This window comes from Lepidochelys kempii, chromosome 14, assembly GCF_965140285.1.
Source record: "Lepidochelys kempii isolate rLepKem1 chromosome 14, rLepKem1.hap1, whole genome shotgun sequence".
NCBI lineage: Eukaryota > Metazoa > Chordata > Testudines > Cheloniidae > Lepidochelys > Lepidochelys kempii.
In genome coordinates, this window is record NC_136393.1 from 6,371,975 (window position 1) to 6,391,788 (window position 19,814).

Genomic DNA, 19,814 nt, shown 5'->3' on the forward strand with positions numbered 1-19,814 from the left:
GAAGAAAAGTTCCAGAAGTTTCAGTGACAACCAATAGTAGCTACAGTAGCTTGAGAATTATCCATGGGTTTGGAATCACTAGACCAGACTCTGAAGTGAAGTAAGCTGTTGCCAGGAGCTTCATGGGAAGGGTTTAGTTATAGTTACCACCCTGTCATTTATCAGTCCTATTGTTCCTTCTGCACAGCGAGCCTCTGGACCATCTAGCCATCACCCAGAAAGCCTGGTAAGAACTATTAATGCAGCACTGTTCTCAATCCACAGGACTTTGTTAGTGGTGAGAGTCATTCACAATTTACCAAGGATGGTGGTGAATTCTCCATTACTGACCTTTTTAAAATCAAGATTAGGTGTTTTTCCTTCAAGATCTGCTCTAGGAATTACTGTGAGGAAGTTCTCTGGCCTGCATTAGACTGGAGATCAGACTAGATGATCACAATGGTTCCTTCTGGCCTTGGACTCTATGAATCTACTAAAACATTTCACCAGGTGGTTAATGTTCCCAAGCCAGCATGTTCTAACTCTTCATCACCCATGAATAATGTAAGGAACACATTACTATTCTAGCCCTCACATTTCGAGGCCCCAGGGCTTTGTGGTAGCTGTTCTGACCCAATTAGCTTGTCAGTCCTACTGACAATTGATACAGAACTGCAGATTAGAGGCCTCTCTATATGTATGAATGTATATATGTGAGATCAGGACTGCTCCACTGGCCAAAGGGGTTGGTGGGGAAAGCTCAATACATCTATGCCATATGGCTCCCATTACCAGTGAACCATTTTACAGAGGAGGAACTGAGACACAGAGAGACTTGCCCAGGCTCTCACAGGAAGACATTGTTGAAGCAGGGAATTGGTCCTGAGTTTCCCAAGCTAATGCTCTAACCACTGGTCCATTCTTCCTGAACAGGAACTCCTGGGGTTTCCCTGAACTTCTAGTTTGTAAGCATGTAAGCATGGTAGTTTGTAGCATCACCATCTTAAATATGGCCTTCAGGCATCCCCCACAAATATGTCTGCTACATTCATTTACATCTCTGGCAGGAAAGCAAAGACTGTTGATTTCCTTGAATGGACTCCATGATTAAAAAAAATCTTTATGGAGAAAACTGGAGAGACAAAAGGCCATGTTGCCTGCAACAAGATAAGATTAGTTCAGCTCAGCCTCTAATGTGCTCCTTTCTTGCTGACTCAGCTAATAACATGAGCTGAGCACCGGGATTGCTTCCCTTACAAATCTCCAATGCTGGGGCTTATAGACACAGCACATGCAGAAAGCAAGCGATACAATTATTAAGCCTGCTAAGTAAACAAGTTACTTAGAGCGATAAGCATCTTGCTAACACCGCAGCTGGAGTATTCCACGGAGCCAGTCACATAGTATTATTAACAATGATTTATACAGTACGTACAATACATACCGTGTACTAAGTGTTTTATAGAACAAATAAGATTCCATTCCTGATTCCATCCCACCTTTCTGTCAACTAATAGCAGAGAGAAGAAAGGTGGGAAGGGCAGCTGGAGGGTTACCATGCTGAGATCATAGTTACTTTAGGTTCACTATGTACGTGTCCCAATGGTGCTACTGTCCATGTGTTCGCTTTTTAACTTCACCCTTGTCTCCCTCACACATCCTAATTAAGCCCAAGGCAGTCTCGCCTGAGTAAGGACAAAAGATTGGGCTCATTATTCTCCATTTTTAAAGGTAATGAGGATCTTCATTCTGGAAGCAGGGACTGGTCACTGCTTTGGAAATTCATATTAGCTGCTGGGAGCATTAAGTTTTTCCTGTCTTCCTTTTCTAATTAAATGACGAGATTGGGTATGAAATGTTTCATTAATCCATGCCAAGTATATCGGACACAAGGTCAAAGGCTGAATCTCTTCAGGATAATTAGCCAGGAATTAATACAGGATGGTTTTTGCGCTGATGGTTTTAAGATGATAAAATACAGAAAAAAATCTGTTATACAACTCCTCCCCCTTTATCTAAGGTAGGTCAGACCCAACGAAATGCATCACTCACATGAATAACCCCACTTCTTACCTGAAGCCTTATTGACCTGGATCAATCCCATGGCCTAGGTTCCATTCATGTGACATGGATTCTGCTTTCTCTGTTGGGATTTTTTTAAGGTTATGATTAGTGGCCAGCTACCTGAATCTCTTTCTCCTGTGTCCATTGTCCCAGGGCTCTCTGGAAAAGCCTCCCTTACTGTGTAGCTGGAGAGCCCATAACAGCATTGTGGTGAGTGTCGAACACTTCATGTTCGGTTCAGATTCATTCATCCTGAGCGGCTCCTCGGACAGAAGCGCCAGACTGTGGACCCCAGACGGGAAATTTGTGGGAACCTTTGGGCAGGAAAAGAGATGGGACTTGAAAAATCCATCAACGTTCGCCCATCCCAAGTAAGTTTCCAGCCCAAGATGGATCACTTCTAAGGCTATTTCTGTGATGAATTTCTGAGAACGTTACCCCTCCTCTGCCCCCAGTGCATCTCATTGTCATGACCAATGCTTACCTAGCAAGAAATTCAAATAGATACTGACTTGGACAGTCTGAAGGGCAAGGATGGCCCTGGGATTTGTGGAGTCTGTACTAAGTCATATGTGTGGGGAACTCCGTTAGCCTTGGCTAACCTGCACAATACCAATTCTGGGAGGGGCTGATTTGTCAGCTAGTCTGATCTGGCTGGGGTGCTTCCCATTAAGGGATTGGAGGCGAGTTCAGGCAGTTAGGGGGGATGAAGGTGCAGGTTGCAAAGAGACTCTTTGCTTCTATTCTATATAAATTCTTATGTAATCTCATCACCATGGGTGCCTTGGGTGACACTGGGGCTCATACTCTTTGGCTCCAGATGATCCTTCCCATCTCTTGGGATCTTCTCCCCAGCACCCTACCTGTACCACAGATGCGAAACGATAAAGTTCTCTCCTCCCTTCTTCATCACTGTTGACCTGTAACCACTGGCCTGGTGCAAGATTAAACTATATATATTATGTGCTAGGACATATTAAAATGCTTTAATTTTAATGTTAAGGCTATTCAAGCTGTGATGTACATAGGGAGTCTGTATAACAGCTACAGTAGGCTGGGCAAATGTGGGCTAGTTTTGATATTAGAGAGACAAGGTGCATAAGGCAAGATCTTTTATTGGACCAATTCCTGTTGGTGAAAGAGACCAGCTTGCAAGCTACACTCGGCTCTTCCTCAGGTCTGGGGAAGGGACTCAGAGTGTCATAGCTGAATACAAGGTGGAACAGATCGTTTAGCATAAGTGGTTAACACACGTTCTAAAGGACCGTTCAAGGTGACATGGCCCATTAACACCCCTGCAGTCAGACGACCAAAAAGAGTGTCAGAATAAGCCATAAATCCCGCGTCATTATTGCAACCGTGATTTCTAGCGTCTAGCAAAGATTGAATTTCAGCTCCCCAGCTCATCTTTTGAAGGCATTGTGCAGGTTTCCTTTGAGGACAAAGACTGAGGTCAGAGGGGGATTGCTCATTTTGGGGAAAGCGTTGGCCCATGGGTGACAGGATATTTTTGTCTTTTATTATGTTTCTGTGTGAATTCATTCGAGAGCATTGTGATTGTCTGGGTTCACCCACATAGTGGTTACTGGGGCATTTGTGCACTGGGTCAGTACACCACATATTGTGATAGGCACATGTAGGACCCAGGAATCTGGAAAGGTGTGTTGTGGGAGGGTGTTGATCATTGTAACAGTGGAGCTATGGCTGCTGGTTTTGCATCTATTGTTCTGGCAGGGTCTGGTGCCCCTTTGTGTTGGTGGGTCCTGGTCTGCGGGGAGCTTGCTTCTGATGATGAGCTTGGTGAGGTTGGGGGATTGTTTGAAGGCCAGAAGAAAGGGTTCAGGAAATATTTCTTTCAGGATGGGGTCCCTATTGAGAAAGGGTTTTAATTGTTTAATGATACCCAGTATGGGTTTCAGTGTGAGGTGGTAGGTGACAATTAGGGGTGTGCAGTTGGAAGTCGGTTAACAATAGTTTTGTTAATTAGCCTACGTATCAAAGGTGTTAGCATGCCTGCCTAACTAAGGTTCTAGGATTTAGCCACAGTACATCCTGTGGGGTGTGGGAGAGCTATGAAAAGATTAATACAGAAAATCTCCTACTTAAAGAAGCCAGTAAATGAGAGGATGCTCAGCAGATGTGATGACCTGCTGAGGAGAGCTTTAATAGGGTAGGTGAGAAAATCTTCTTTCATCAGCTTGATCCCACAGTGTCAGTTAAACTCAGCTGAGTTAATCTTACTCTTCCCCCTCTCGCCAATCATGAGCTTGACATAAAAACCTTGAGATTATTAAAATGATACATTTGGGGTTCTTTCACTTTTTGTACCGGCGCCTTCAAAGGTTCACATTTTCAACCTTTTCTCCTCAAACACGACGACTAGAAAAGTACGGTTTTTTAATGAAAGCTGAGATTATTATGTAATCATATGACTCCAGGAGCTGGTGCTTTACAGGGAAACAAAGAAAAATCATGAAATCAATCATGAGCATTGGCAACACTTGACCCCCTGAAAGCAGCCTCCCCTGACACCCTTTACTCTTCTCCTACTGATGCTGATGCTCAAGAGCAGTCTACACAAAGGGTTCTGGGGGGGTGGGGGGGGGCAAAAATTTCCCATTGTTGCTCACATCAGTGCCGTTCCAGTCGCGTTAACTGCAGTGGAAGCACTGGCAAGGTCGTATTTTTCACAAGTCTGCTCTCAGAGCAAGTCAAAATGACACTGCACTCAAAATGCCAGTGGCTGTGAGAGCCATGTACACAGTAAGGCTCTCTACAAGAAAGGAGCTGCAGCTGTGTTAGCTGCAGAGGGAAATGTTTGCCAAAGAAGCTCGGCACAGACACAGCCAAGGGCTGCATGCTGGCTGAAAGGCACCTGAGTCCAGGATGGGAAAAAAGCCATCATTGTAAAGCTTTACCGATTTGTGCTTTGATTTAAAAATCTCTCTGGTATTACCATACTCCCATACCGAGTGACCTCAGTAATTCTTGTTTCAACTACATACCCCCTGCCGGCCTTGCCCAAGAAACTATGGCCCCCGACAGCATTTCTGTCGCTGATTCCTGGAAGCATCTGCATTCAGAGTCTTCTCCAAAGGTGAGGCAGATGCTCTATAAATCTAGTCCTTGTACAGGGTACATTCAGTAAACCAGCAACCGGGCGGAATGTGCAAGGAAGTAGTAAAAGTAAATCTTTTTTGAAAATTTTGCATGTGTAAGCAACAGACCAGACGTACCTTTCAAACGTGCTCCTAGCTAAAGTCACAGAAGATTTGTCAACTGATTACACTGAGCTGGAACCAGAGGCAAAGAAAATAAACACTGTTAATTTGAAGCAGACAGGAGCTCTGAAAAGGTTATCAGATGCTTTGTAAATGACTCGATTCCAGCTTTTCTTAACAGCCAAAGCTATAAACAGTCTTTTGTAAAGTGCCAGATTTTTCAATCTCCCTCCAGTCCACAAAAACAACAAAGGGCTCAGATCAACAATGTTCACCAAAGTCAGGCCTATTATACTAAGTTCTTCCAGTTTCTTTCCACAAATCCAGTTGTTTCAGCCAGAAAAAAAAGCATTGTGTTCACAATAGGAAAAATGATACCAAAGAAGCTTTGGACAAACCTACCCTGTGAAGAGGTTGGGATTAATTCTTTCATAGCCAAACAAAATTAACTTCCACTCACAGCAAAAGAGTAAATAAAGATCTGTGTCTAGCTGTTATCAAGAATGCCTAATTATTCTACAGATATTATAATTTTTGGAAGACAATCATCTCTCTGCTGTTATTGATAAACATCCATGACCTTTCCAGATGACTAATCAAATATTAATTAACCCGAGAGGAAAACTAGCCATATTAAGGTTTTACAAGGAAGCATTAGTTGAACAAAGAGAGTTAACTGGAAATTTAAAGTCCTTTTTCCTCCATTTGAAAGGATTAATGGGTAAAGAGAATATCAAATGGGATGCACTTGTTAGATAAGTCAGTATGTACTTCGGGACCAGGAAAACAGAAATCTTAATATTTTTGTGTTTTTAGAAGTTCAGATCAGAGAATACCTGAGAGTCAATAGTTAATAAGTGCTTGAACCTGACAAGTAAAGAATGTGCATCTCTTATAACTGTGTCACCTCTGGTCAAGAGAGATTTGTCCAGCATCTGAGGGCAAGCCTCTGAAGCCATAAGAATATCTCCTTCAGGAAACTGTCACACCACATGGCAATGCTACTGGGAGAATGAAGTGTAGTTATTTATTTCTCTTACAAAATCTGATCGAGTGACTGTTTTTCTCTAAGTTTTGTCTGACATCAAAACTATGGACCAAACACTACTCTCAGTTACACTGGTGTAAATCCAGAGTGATCCTACTGAAATTAGCAGAGTCACTCTGGATTTACACACCAGTGTAACTGAGCCCACAACTTGATCCGTTGACTGTTACCGTTCGAGAAGATAGTGTTTAATTGTCCAATGTTGGGAGAAAGAAACAGAAAGAAGTGAAATAATTCTTGACTTACTGGACTGACATTGAGTCAACATTGAGGCTATGTCTACACTACCGCGGTAAGTCAACCTAAGTTACGCTACTCCAGCTACTTAGCTTAGGTCGACTTACTGTGGTGTCTACACCACACTGGGTTGACAGGAGATGCTCTCCCGTCAATTATTCTTACTCCTCTTGTTCCTGTTGGAGTACTGGAGTCTGCCGTTGATTTAGCGGGTCTTCAAAACCCGCTAAATCGACCCCCAGTGCATCGATCACAGCAGCATCGATCCTGCGGTAGTGTAGACATAGCCTGAATCAGGAAGAATAAGATCCACAGCAATTGTCCTAGGACAGATTAGGAGTATGCTGGGCACTAATAGGGACAGAGAGGTCAAAAGCCACTTAACCCTTGATGCTAGTGAATAGGATTCTCTTCTAAGCATGCAGGATTTAGTGACAATCCTTCAGCACTGAAGATGGGGTTCGAAGTATAAGTTGATATCCACAAGAATTGAATTTGGTGCAACAGTTACTAAAACTTATATGATTATCATCAGAGCCCAGCATATTGGGCCGACGCTGCTCTCTGAGTTTGTGAGTTCAATGAGTTCAGCCGAGAGTTCTTTGTTTGTGTGGACCTTTATCTGAGCAACCTTGAAACAATCCAACCTTAGCCCACCAGAAGGTTTAGCTGACTCCTGTACAAACCCACACTCCCACACAGTACTAGATACAAACTAACATAAATCAGGAAATGCATATGAAATATATCTATTCTTCAGGATCTCAGCTCAAGAGGAGCCTGCTTCAGTTGTTTTCCCATATATACTTCATTGTGTTTTGGTATTGCATGCCCACGTCCTCAAAATCTACAGCAAATTTGAGCTCTCTTTTTAAAAAAAACAAGTGGTTGCACATGCAATGAGCACTTTTCTAAACTCGATAACCAGGCCATTTTTAACTTTGTTTTTTTCCCCCAAAATACCCTCTGCTTTACTACCCACACATACCCACACTGAAGAGAAATAGCCCTGCAAAATGTAAGGGTGTCTAAATAATAACAAAAACCCAGAGCCTCATCAGCTCCCATCCAGGAATGCCAAATGGCTTCAGAAACCACAAAAGTCTATTTTTTAGCTTTTTGTAATCTTGCATCTTAAAAATGACATGAATGTACTTTTCCCTCCCCACCCTCCTTAGCTGTATTCAGCAAACATTTCTCTCTGGCCATGTACCAGTACGTTTCAGGCCAAAGCAAAAGTTGGGGGAGATGGGAGGGAAGGTATGGGTTACCCTAGAAAAATAGGCATCTAATGGAAACACTGATTTACAAAAGTTTTCCCTGATTGTAACCCCTAACGATGATCTCCAATTAATCACAGAAATTAGAGATTCAACACTCATCTCACTTGTCCAGTCCCTCGCCTGCTGGTGGAGAGCAAATTTCCTAGACTAAAATTGCCTGCCACATGGTGAGGCCTCTGCCACGTCCAATGAAAGACTCCTTCACTATTTAATAAATCTCACTGCCAGAAAGACTCCCCATGGTATCGTCAATGCTCCTTTTCTTACCTTCATCCCATTACCCATAGTTATGCCCTCCATTCATCTCCACCCTTGGCACAGCTCTGATACTCTAGGTGATTATCTCATCCCGCACGGCCAAGCTCTTTCATCATAAACCAGCCCCTCCACTCCGGCAATCATTTTGCTGCTGTTCTTTCCTCTACGTCTTTCTGTTACTGAGGTGCAGGAGCTGAATGCAGTGTTCCAAGTGCAGGCTTGCCAGTGCTTTGAGATCCTCGGATGGCAAGCTCTATAGAAGTGTCATTTATTATAGCGATAGAGACTATCACTGCTCCTTGGCTGTTGGCCTGGTATGGAGGAGGGGATGGGCAGAAAGAGAGATGCTCGCCTACTCAAGCTCCCTGCAGATGGTCAAACCACAAAGTACCAAAGAGAAGCCACATACTTCCTTCCAATTTCACTGCTTTGGCCGGGGACCAAGCTAACCACCCGTGGAGTCATGCTGGGCTCAGGAGCCTTATGCCAGCTTGCCTCACCCAGCAAGCATAGTCATTTAGCTGGCTGTGTATGACTATTAGATGGAGAATCTGAATTCTTTCAGGGCCGTGGGAATGGATAAAGTGTATGACTCTGTCATGGCTTCCAGCCTGTCAGGAAGCTTTGGACTCTGGGCTGACGTAAGCAGGCTCAACTCGGTGGCTGTCAGTGGACCTGTGCCTGCTTATGCCCCTGTAGTGAATCTGGCCCAAGGAATTTCCTTTTCAGAAGAGAAATGAGTGGCCATACATTACTTTAGTCTATTTTATTTGCTATCTATAATCTCAGTGGACAGCTTCGGACAGACATGACTATTACATAGCGAGAACAGTCTGATTTAAGCTTATTCTCTCACAAAGACTTTCTTAGTAGAAGTTACCCATCTTCTCAACAGAACAAACTCCAGAAAGTCAAGCTTGTGCAGCTCCCCTTGAATTGGCCCACTTCCTGTGGGAAAGCATTTCTGTTTTGTTCTCTCCTTGCCATTTGCTGCGACTGGGTGGCATGGGGGATTGCAGGTAAGTCACCTCTACTGGCTTTGCAGCCACAAGCTGAGACAAAAGTGCAATATAAAGAGAAAGCATTTGGTAAACAGATATAAGCCAAGTGTCACACCATTCCAGTTAATAGGCCAGTTTTAAAACTACTTGTTAGGTCAAGATTAGACTCAGCAGCTCAAGCATTGCTACTATTGTTCAAAGGCATCGTTATCTGACTAGTGTCCGTAAATTAAACCAATAAATCCAGTTTACTATTGAGCTGGGACTGTCTTCTGTAGTGGTTTTAACCTCTTCCGTAGCTTACACTGTTGAATTTCTACTTCTACAGTGCTCCTACTTTGGCCACACAGCTAATTATGGCCATGTGAAATATTTGCAGTGACATTCGCAGTATTTGAGGTTTTCGCATTCGGGTTCGATTACGTGGAACTGGTCCAGATGGGGCAGGGGGCAATGTCATGGATTTCTGCGCAATAGTATCTTTGAGGAAACCCACTGGTTTTGGACATGTGAAGTTTCATTCTAGTGAAGATGAATTTTTGTGTCAAACTGTGCTGAATTTTCCATTTCAATGCGTTTAATGAAAAGTGAACTTTTCAGACTGTGAAATGACCTAGGCTGATATGGCAAAAGACTGTTAACACAGTTGGGGTGATACTTTTCTCCTTTTCACAGAGCTCTGTCTTCAGGAATCCCTGCCACACTCCACGTTGCCAGTATGGCCAAATATCTTATTACCATATAGAATAACACGTGAGGCAGATCTTTCTGTGTTCTGTATGGCATCTAGCACCACTTAACTCAATCGGAGCATTGTCTTTTCCTTCTATAGAAACAGGGTTAATATGACTATCTGTGACATTGTGTGAACCATAGAAATCTTAGATGGAAAAGGTCATCAAGTAAAATAATCCAATCCCCTTCCCAATCCAAGATTATTCTCAACAGTAACTTCCTGTTCCCAATGGCTCCTGTAATGGAGCTCCCGACATCCTTTGTGGGGAGGGAGAGCTCAGTGGTTTGCGCATTGGCCTTCTAAACCCAGGGTTATGAGTTCAATCCTTGAGGGGGCCATTTGGGATCTGGGGCAAAAATTGGGGATTGGTCCTGCTTTGAGCAGGGGGTTGGACTAGATGGCCTCCTGAGGTCCCTTCCAACCCTGGTATTCTATGATTCTTTGTCGGTAAGATGATTCTGACCCGTTTGGGTTTCACATTTTCTCCGGCTGGCTGCGATGATCAGCCCGGGTTTGGTTACAGATATTTAACCCACTCTCACAGTAGCACCGTTTTATTTTACTTTTTTTTTTCTTTTTTTATCAGGGACCCCTGGAGTGAGAGAAAAGAAATCAGGAAAAAACGAACGCCAACCAAGCAGCTGGCATACACGGATGGGTTGCTATTCAGCTCAGGGGAGCTTGTCAGCAATGTGGAGGGAGAGACCGAAGCGAAGGTAAACCAGGAGATCAACAGGGGAAGTACAATGGAGGAGAGAGAGCAACCGCAGGGTAAGTGTTTGCCAGCAGTGGGGCCCGCCTTAAGAGCCAGGAGCCTCCTCCCACCTGTTCCCCATTCCCACTATGCTGCCTTTTCCCCATGCCAGCATATCTCAGACTTTTGAAGACTAATTTCCTCCCCTTTCAGAAAAATGTAATCCCCTGATCCCTTGTACCCATGCTATGTGTGTTTACAACCTACCCAGGTTACTCCATACACCTTCATGGCTCTCCACCCCCAGCTAGTCCAGCACAACCTGCTCTCTGGGAGATGCTGCTGTATACCTTGGGAATCCCCCGCTGCCCGTCTAGGTCAGGCTCCTGGCTGTTCTGTGCGGTCTGCGCAACCCAGAGTAGCCAGATGGAAAGTTTAGGATCTGGCCCCAAATGTGTCTCTTTTTAAAAAAGTTAACATTTATGTAATTATAAAATAGAGTGACTCATTGTTTGTCATCAAGCTTCACAAAAGGTACTGAAAGATGGATATTCAAGTATTTTAATTAGGTTCCAGAGAGAAATTTATACCTAATGAGGCTGTGAAGAGCTGAATTAATTACTTCAGCCAAATCCCAGTCGGCTGCTTGTTTGCCTCCTCTTTAAAATGATCTGAATGTTCTGCAATTGCTGAGTTAAAAAAACTGTGATTTTCAAAGAGTCAGGAGTGCTCCTAAGGCTCCAATCTTGAAGTCTTCGCAGTCAAAACTCAGTGAAGCCAACTGGCAAATATTGGAAATGTAGGGATGGGGGTTTACTGAAGTCAGGACTTCAGGGCAGGACTCAGAATAAATTAGCAACAAACTGTTCTAACAGTCAGACAGTTTTACACGGCTGCCAAGCTGTTCCATAGATTGCAAAGGCTTGACTTATTGCTAAGAAACAGACTGGAACTGGACTGCACTTTTCACTTAAGGAATGCACAGCTGCAAGGTTTCCATTAACTTTGCACAATATGGGTTCCAGGAATTTGTGTAAATCATTAGGGGCCATGCAGCAAACAGAGTCGCATTCATAACTGTGATAAATAATAAAATATTCTCATGTATGTAGTGCCAACACCCAAAGGTCTTTGGGTACCAACAAAAAAAGCTAGCTAAAAACAAACTATGGAAAAAAATCAACACTGCCCAGAAAATTCCTAGCCTAGGAGTGGAGCGGGGGACACACAGTGACCCCTAGTATACATTAAACTGAACAAATGCCCACAATGGAAATACTTTTACATCTTCCCAAATGAACAGAAATCTATTCACTGTGAAACACCACGTTTCTGGAGCAGAGAGTCAAATAGTGTGGCTGCATTTTTAAAAGGCTAGATAATTGGATTACCATTATTGCCATATGCGTGATCAGATCAGGGAAGTTAAATCTCATGCTTCATGCCACCTGATCACCACAGGGCTCAGGAAGGAAATCCCACATCTGTGGATAGTATTACATACTAGGCCAGATGCATGAAGGTGCCAGCTCAGCAAAGCACATAAACAGGTGTTTAAAACCCACTGAAGTCAAGGGAACTGAAGTCTGTTCTTAAAGTTAAGCACATGTTTAAGTGCAGAATAGAGATGGACTTAAGAACATGCTTAGCATGAAGCAAGCGCCTAAGTGCTTTGCTGAGTGAGGGCCTAAAAGGATCAATTTGCCTTGCTCTGAAGTTTCAGGCCTTGGCTGCTGCAAAAGCTGGGATGCTGGATGTGATGGGCTGATGACGCAATCTGCCCCAGGAAATCATGTGCCATATGGAGATGGTAATAACTGTGCAGTTATCAAGCTGGGAGGAGAGTGAAGAACAGCACCCACATAACCATTTGGGGTCTGGATTGCCCTATAGAAATCAACCAGCAAGACTGCAAATTCTGACCACCTGGAGCTACTGGCCGGTCAAAGGCTTCCGAGATTCAAGGCTGAACGGGTGCATGTGCTCAGATTTGTTTAGCCTGGACACAGATTTCCTGGACTTTTCCTTCCAAACTAGGAGCAGCTTGCAGCCAACTCTTAGTGGGCTAGCCGCAAACCCTGCCTTCACGAACATGTTTGTTAAAACACATATAAGCGCTTTGTCCAGAGTGCTGTTTGGAAGCCCATAGATCAGACTTTTTTGTCAAATGGAAAATCTGTTCTAGCTGCCTGGGAGGACAGAGAAATCTGCCATCTTGCCACTTTGGAGAGCTCCCAATACACTGCAGCACTTAATATCTGGATTTAACTGGGAATTGGTCCTGCTTTGAGCAGGGGGTTGGACTAGATGACCTTCTGGGGTCCCTTCCAACCCTGATATTCTATGATTCTATGATTCTATGTGTTTCCATATCCAAATCCTGAACAGTGAGCAATTAAAGACTCTTTCCTTTAACTCCGATGTGCTTGAGATCAAGCCCTTAAGTACTAGGTGGCGTGCTGTTTAGCCATTAGAGCAGGAAACATGGAGCCAGGATTCCGGGGTTCTGCTACAGATTTCCTGCATGACTTACACTCCGTGCCACAGAGTCCCCATGTGTAAAACCCACCTTGCGGGGGAACTGAATTAATGAGACTGGTTTCAGATCCACTGTGGAATGGAAGGCAGTAGGGTTATTGCCTTTCTGCTTCGCACGTGCACCTTCCGCATTCCTTGTATTAGGTGGGCTTAGTGTCACTTAAGTGTTTGCTGGTCTGTTCCCATCTGCTGAATGTTTTAATTACCGTTCGGTGTCCTGCCACTGAACACTGCATCTTAGATGAACACACCCTTCATATTCACGCGTGACATTTGTTTTTTTTTTTAAGCTGCAGCTCAATCTGACACATTATCTATCACACACGGTCAAATCTACATCAGATGGGCGGAGTCCTAACATGGAGTTTTTCATTGATTTGTTTTACTTTTCCAGCCTATCAGTTAGAGCTGCCAGCTGCCGGCTGCTGGATCAGAGCTGTGGGGCTGGAATCCGCTCCACGGTGATCCAACACCGATAAATTGTTTCTGCTGAGTGTTTTTTTCTCTGGGTCAAAATTTTGGAGTGTTGGGGCTTCAAGTTTCTAAAGTGACTGGTGATTCTGGTGGCCTCCATTTTGGGCTGCCCGGTTTGATATACCTTAAAGGGATCTGGTTTCCAGAAAGTGCTGAACACCCATCTTCTGGAAATCAGGCCCCTTTAAGGGGTGTCAAGTTAGGCACGCAAAAATTGAGACACTCAAAATCACTAGTCACTTCTGAAAATAATCACAGGACACTCCCATGGCAACTGACACCTTGAGCTCCGAAACCATAGGCCTCTGTTACATGAGCTAAATTACCTGTAGTGTTAGTTTTGGTTCTGTCCCTCCTAGGCCACAAGAGGGAAGAAGGGCCTTGCCATCAGCATTCTGGACTAAGACTCAAAAGACATAGGTTCAATTCCTGGCTCAGCTACAGGGTCACGGTGTGTCACACGGGGCAAGTCACTCAACCTACCACCTGCCTCAGTTCCCCATTTCTAAAACTGAGGAGATTATTTCCCTGTGTCACAGAGTGTAGTGAGATAAAAGCCATTAATAACTATGAAGTCCTATGAGGGCTCTAAAGTACCTAAGATAGCCAGAGGGTGAAAAGAGCTGATACAGGAGCAGGTCTGACAGTCCATCCAGTAGAGAACAGCAGCGAGGCAAACCCGTTCACCAGCACATAACTAAGGCCTGCAGGGGATGGACGTGTCATGGACCTGACACACGCTGTACGGGTGACAAGAGGCAATTAGAAAATGCCTCCTCTCAGCACTAAAGGGTCCAGGCTGAGCCACATCATGAGGGATGTGGAGGGGGCATGACTGGGGTAGAAACAGGGTTTTAAGGAGTTACTTAGATCATGGGGTTAGGCAAACCCTGTGCCTTCTCATTATAAACTCTCTTCACTTGGGCTGCACTCAGAGACACAGGGACAACCAGGTCCCATTCTTTGTGATGAAAACCCATGGAGTTAAAGGCTAACTATTAACGTGAGAAACTCTGCCCAAAATTAAAAAAACACCTCAGTATGTGAGAAATCTAAATTCACTTAAGGGTAACCAGATTTGTAGAACCACAGATCCCTCAGCATACAGATAAGAAGCTGGAAAGGAAATACGCGAGAAAGAGCAGGTTATTTAGGGCAGCTGCGACCTCGGGTCTCTGGACATAGCTGGTTTTAAAGAAAAGAAGACATGCTTCCAAGCTACAAGAGGTATCTCCTTTCTGACAGGATTTAGACAGCAATTTGGCCTGACAGTAACACACCAGTAGAAAGCTTACCCCTGTAGCGTAATTATTAGGAAGCAGTCCCTCCAGGAACGGACTGCTCCAAGCTTCTCTCTCTCTCTGTCAGCCTGAAGGGAGATGCTGTCACTCCATAATGGGAAGTGAAGGCTGAATTTTTCAGATGGATGTGGTTTTGGAAATGAACTTTGCTAACACCTGCTGTAAGTTCAGCAGGACCAGTTGCCAGATGCTACAGGAACTCGGGGCTCATTAGCATGATTGAGACTTTGGCAAAGCAAAGGGCTCTCAGCTTCCATGTCTAGGAAATGTTGAGAAAGGCAGTGGCAGGAGTTCAAGGAGGGGTGTGCACTGTTGTGTTTTGAAGTCTAGACTGTGCTGAGCCCCGGCCATGCTGAAGAATGCCTTTTTCCGGCCTATCAAATTGTTTAAAACTCACAGGTATTGGAGGCGAGGAACGAAATGGGAAAAGAGCGAATTCCCTCATTCAAACAGGCACGGCTGCATAATTCTCTCTCCAAATCCTACCTTCCAAGCCTCGCCTGGATCATCAGAGGCTGCCATTGTTTTACATGCTGTACGAATTATCTCTGCCCTGCCCGGGCATCCTCTGAAGTCACCTTGCTGCGTCTGCCTCTTTGTCCGCTTCTCAGCCCTTAGGGGCCGGAGTGGGGAACAAAAGCAAAAGCTATCCATGCTGCACAGGATCCCATGCTGGTGTGGACCTGCAAACTGCTCCTGCAAACCTCCCAGTGACAGCAGTGGGATCCCTGTCTCCCTCATGGGTCTCAAGCTCTGTCCACCCTGGAGCTGTTAACCAGGACTCTGAGTCACTGAAGTGGACAGGCTCCCGTTGGCATTTGTGGGCTTTGGATCAGGCCCTGTGTTTAGGAGCCACCTTCAAATGCACTTGCAGCCTAGGGTGACTAGATGTCCCAATTTTATAGGGACAGTCCCAATATTTGAGGGGTTTTTTCTTATCTCGGCACCTATTACCCTCCACCCCCATCCCAATTTTTCACACTTGCTTTCTGGTCACCCTACCTAGTGCAATGGTGCAGGGCTTGCGTCCACACCTAGCCCTGTTACAAACTACGTTACAAGCATGCTGAAGCCTAGCTAGGGATGCAGGCTGTGTAGAGTAGGGTTCCACACGAAAGGGGTTTAAGCCAAGAACGTAAAGCTGCAGGCCAGGAAGGAGGGGAGACAGCAAACCAATTCCCATCCCTTGGAAGGAAGGGGACAGATCTGGAACCATATCCAGCAGGCAAGGTCAGGGGGAGGAAAAAAGCCGCACCAGAGGATTGGACCTAAGGTCTCATGAGGAAAGGTGAGGGGGCTAGGGGTGGAGAGGTAGTCGAGGAGGGGAGAAGAGAAGCGCTCTCCTTTCAGGGACCCCACCCTATATGGAAAGGGTAGGTGAACATCTGTCCCACAGCGATGCAGAGATGGTCTTTTGAAGGGCAGCTCTCTCCCCGCCACGCTCCAAATGTTTGAACTTTAGTGACTGTTCGATACCTCGCTCAGTCTCTGTCAGTCTGGGGCCTCCCGAAGCGGGCTTGGCAGAGTCCAGAGATATTTGTCTTTGTATCATCATCTTTAATAAAACTAATTAATGTCTTGCACTTATTTGGCACGTTTCATCCCAAAGGACTTCATAAGCTTAAAGGGGCACTGCCAGGCAAAATAGCGGGTGCTTGGGGAAAATAAATGCCCTTCCATATGTTATAAGAAACCATTGATTGTTAAAGATGAAGGAATGTTAATAATTACATGCACTTTTCATGCACTTCTCCAACTTATTAGACATGGGTCTGATTCTTTCCCCCTACCCCCATCCCTCCAAGCCCCTCATGAACTTTAAGGCAGTTCAGGTTTAGGATCCTGGCTCTGTGAACCCTTGAGCTGAGGGTCAGGGTTTGTGGGCTGGGCTGTTGGCCATTTGCCCGGGCTGAGAGGAGCGTCCAATGAATACAGACCTGTGTGACTTTCATTTGTGTTTCTAACCATCTCGCACGAGCTGGCTGGAGGAGGCCGATTCAGTTGCATGACAACTTTCAAGGTTTCAAAATGTGTTTTTGTGAAACAGGGTTGTGGATAGAAAAGGTCAGGTTTTTCCAGTCAAGTTGCTCGCTCCCTCTATTTAGCTAGAAGGGACCAGAAAGCCCTGAAGCCTTCCTGTCAAAAATTTGGTCGAAATCAATGCATCTCCATGAAACGATTTGGCTTTGACATTTTTGTCAAAAATATTTGCGCCAGCTGTATTTGCCATGCTCTACCCCCGTAAGCAAGTGAGGGGGGTTGTTTTAAGTGCAGCCCCTGCAGCGGGGGGGGGAGTTCAAACTGGAATTTTTCATAATTCATGGAAACATTTCTTTTGGACTGGACCTTAACTATCCGTTACTGTCCCTTTCGCAAGCTGATGGACAAATTGCATGGGGACCACTTCAAGCATTACCGAAGTGCAGCCATCTCTGGGGTGAAATGCAGCATGTTTCACAGCGAACAGCATGTTGCATGGTTGCATGGACAGGAAATGAAGCAGCATGTGTCCCAGTTGGAACAGCTGTTTAAAGAGGCAGAGAGCAATTGTCAGACTCCAGGAGCTAAAACCCCGCCTCTATCAAAGACTGAAATGAAATTGTTGCTGACCTCTGTCAGCACAGTGATCCCAAACCATGCTGGAGTGTTGGATCAGCATCATCTCAGGAAGATCAGAGACACTTACTGAATCATTTCATCACTGTGGCACTTACATTCCTTTGTCTCCCAGCCGAGCACACGTGAGCTCAGTTGCTCAAGCAAAGGTGCTCCGAAGCTGTCTGGTCACACTGCAGCCTGGCTTCAGAAACAAACTTTTCCATTTGTAAATGCCCACAAAGGCTTTCAAACCATCAAACTTTTCAAATCCAGGAAGGATGCTGAGGTGGGAGGGGGCAGCTGTTGATAACAAAGCTATGATTTGGCTCGAATGCAAAGAACTAATAGGCCCAAGTCATTTTTGACCGAGCCAGGCCGAGTGTGACTACACGTTCGACAGTCTGGTTCTTTTTTTAGTTAGGTTGATAAGTGCTTCAAGCAATATTAACACATGCAGAGCCTTCGCACCTATGGCAATTACATGGGTGTCCCAGAAGCCAATGAGTCAAATGGGAAAACTAAGATCTGGTGATGCTTATCAGGCCGTGACAGTGTTAGGAAGCTAAATCCACATAATAAAGAGGTGTGATTCTTCTCCTAAGTCATATGGTATTTAGCACTGGGTGTGTGTGGTCCCTGCTCAGTTTTAGGCCCTTGCCTTGCTTTGCTGGGATTCCATTTAAGAAGAATCTGACAGAACTGTCCATGCCTTTAAGAAATACTGTACATGCCATGTTCTACCATACAGTGCCCCCTGCTGACCCTATTCTTTCTCTACAGAGTTCCAATTACCAAGAGTGGATGGTGCCCATCCATCCACATCCTCCAGCCAGATTGCTGCCGAGGATGCAGTGCAAAGCCACCTGACTACTCCACAATCGTTAACCGGTACCTCAAATCAAAGAAAACAAGAGGTGAGTCTGTGAGATCTTTTGTCTATCTCTGACCTTGACCCTCTGCCATTCCACTGAAGGGTAAAACCCTGCAGCTTAAGATAAGAAAATCTGCCATGAGCTCAGATTAATTAAAAGACGCACAAAGTGATAAAGCATTGGGGATTGCTTCAGATAGGCAAGCCAAAGAAGTCATGCATGGGGAACAGTTTGCGGATTATGCAGAGCAATCCAATCTATTGCAAACATAAGAGCAAACAGACTGTTGAACGGTTTTTTTAAAATAATAATAAGAAGAAGAATGGATGATTTCTTAAAGTAATAGCCAGTGGGTTTTATTCCTGTGTGAGGCAGCAGAGCTGAACTATATTTAATAAGGAAATGCAGACAACCGTAATCTCCAAGGTCTGATAACGAATGCTTCATTCTTATGTATTCTTCAGTATCCCTTCTTCAGGTGTTTAATGCCAATGTTAAATGTAAATTTTCAGGGTGTTTGGGTGGCACAGAGGGTTGATGATTCATAGATTTTAAGGCCAGAAGGGACCATTTGATCATTTGGTTTAATGTCCCTTATATCCCAGGTTAATAACTTCCATTTGACTAACACATATTTTGCAGAAAGGCAGCCAGTCTTCATATGAAGACTTCCCTGGGTAGTTTGTTCCAACTGTAACGGACTGCAAGCAGTGGAATTAGCCCACATCCATAATGACTGAAATTACTCACATCCCAAGTCTGCTCTGTCGCCTTCATGAAATGAGATGGATCGGTCCATTTTCCAGTGGACATATCTCCACTGGCACTAATTTGCAATCTTCTTGGCATTCTCAGTAAAAAGGCCAGGGACTACATGGGCCAAGGAGACTGAGAACTGTCCTTTTACTCCTGGACGTCTGCTCTCTCCAGGCCAGGACTGAAACGCAGGGGTGGGGGAAGCTTGTACCGCCTCATCTATAGCTGTTCTGTGGATTCAGAGAAATGACCATCTCCAGGGCAATCAGTCCAGAACTGTCAGTCATTAAAAGTCACACCACCAAGAAGAAAGAAAGAAAGAAAACTGTAGAAAGAAAAGGAGTACTTGTGGCACCTTAGAGACTAACCAATTTATTTGAGCATGAGCTTTCGTGAGCTACAGCTCACTTCATCGGATGCATACCGTGGAAACTGCAGCAGACTTTATATACACACAGAGAATATGAAACAATACCTCCTCCCACCCCACTGTCCTGCTGGTAATAGCTTATCTAAAGTGATCATCAGGTTGGGCCATTTCCAGCACAAATCCAGGTTTTCTCACCCTCCACCCCCCCACACAAATTCACTCTCCTGCTGGTGATAGCCCATCCAAAGTGACAACTCTTTACACAATGTGCATGATAATCAAGTTGGGCCATTTCCTGCACAAATCCAGGTTCTCTCACCCCCTCACCCCCCTCCCAAAAACCACACACACAAACTCACTATCCTGCTGGTAATAGCTCATCCA

The 19,814-nt window shown here is 44.8% G+C and overlaps 1 protein-coding gene across 2 annotated transcripts in view; it reads left to right on the forward strand.

The window, feature by feature from the left end:
* LOC140897711 (cilia- and flagella-associated protein 337) overlaps positions 1–19,814 on the forward strand; it is a 52,133-nt gene that overhangs the window by 28,238 nt on the left and 4,081 nt on the right. For both annotated transcript variants that reach the window (XM_073310656.2, XM_073310657.1), the window contains 3 exons: positions 2,197–2,414; positions 10,414–10,598; positions 18,213–18,346. In XM_073310656.2, the coding sequence (XP_073166757.1) occupies positions 2,197–2,414; positions 10,414–10,598; positions 18,213–18,346 (537 nt within the window). The remainder of the gene's footprint in view (positions 1–2,196; positions 2,415–10,413; positions 10,599–18,212; positions 18,347–19,814) is intronic.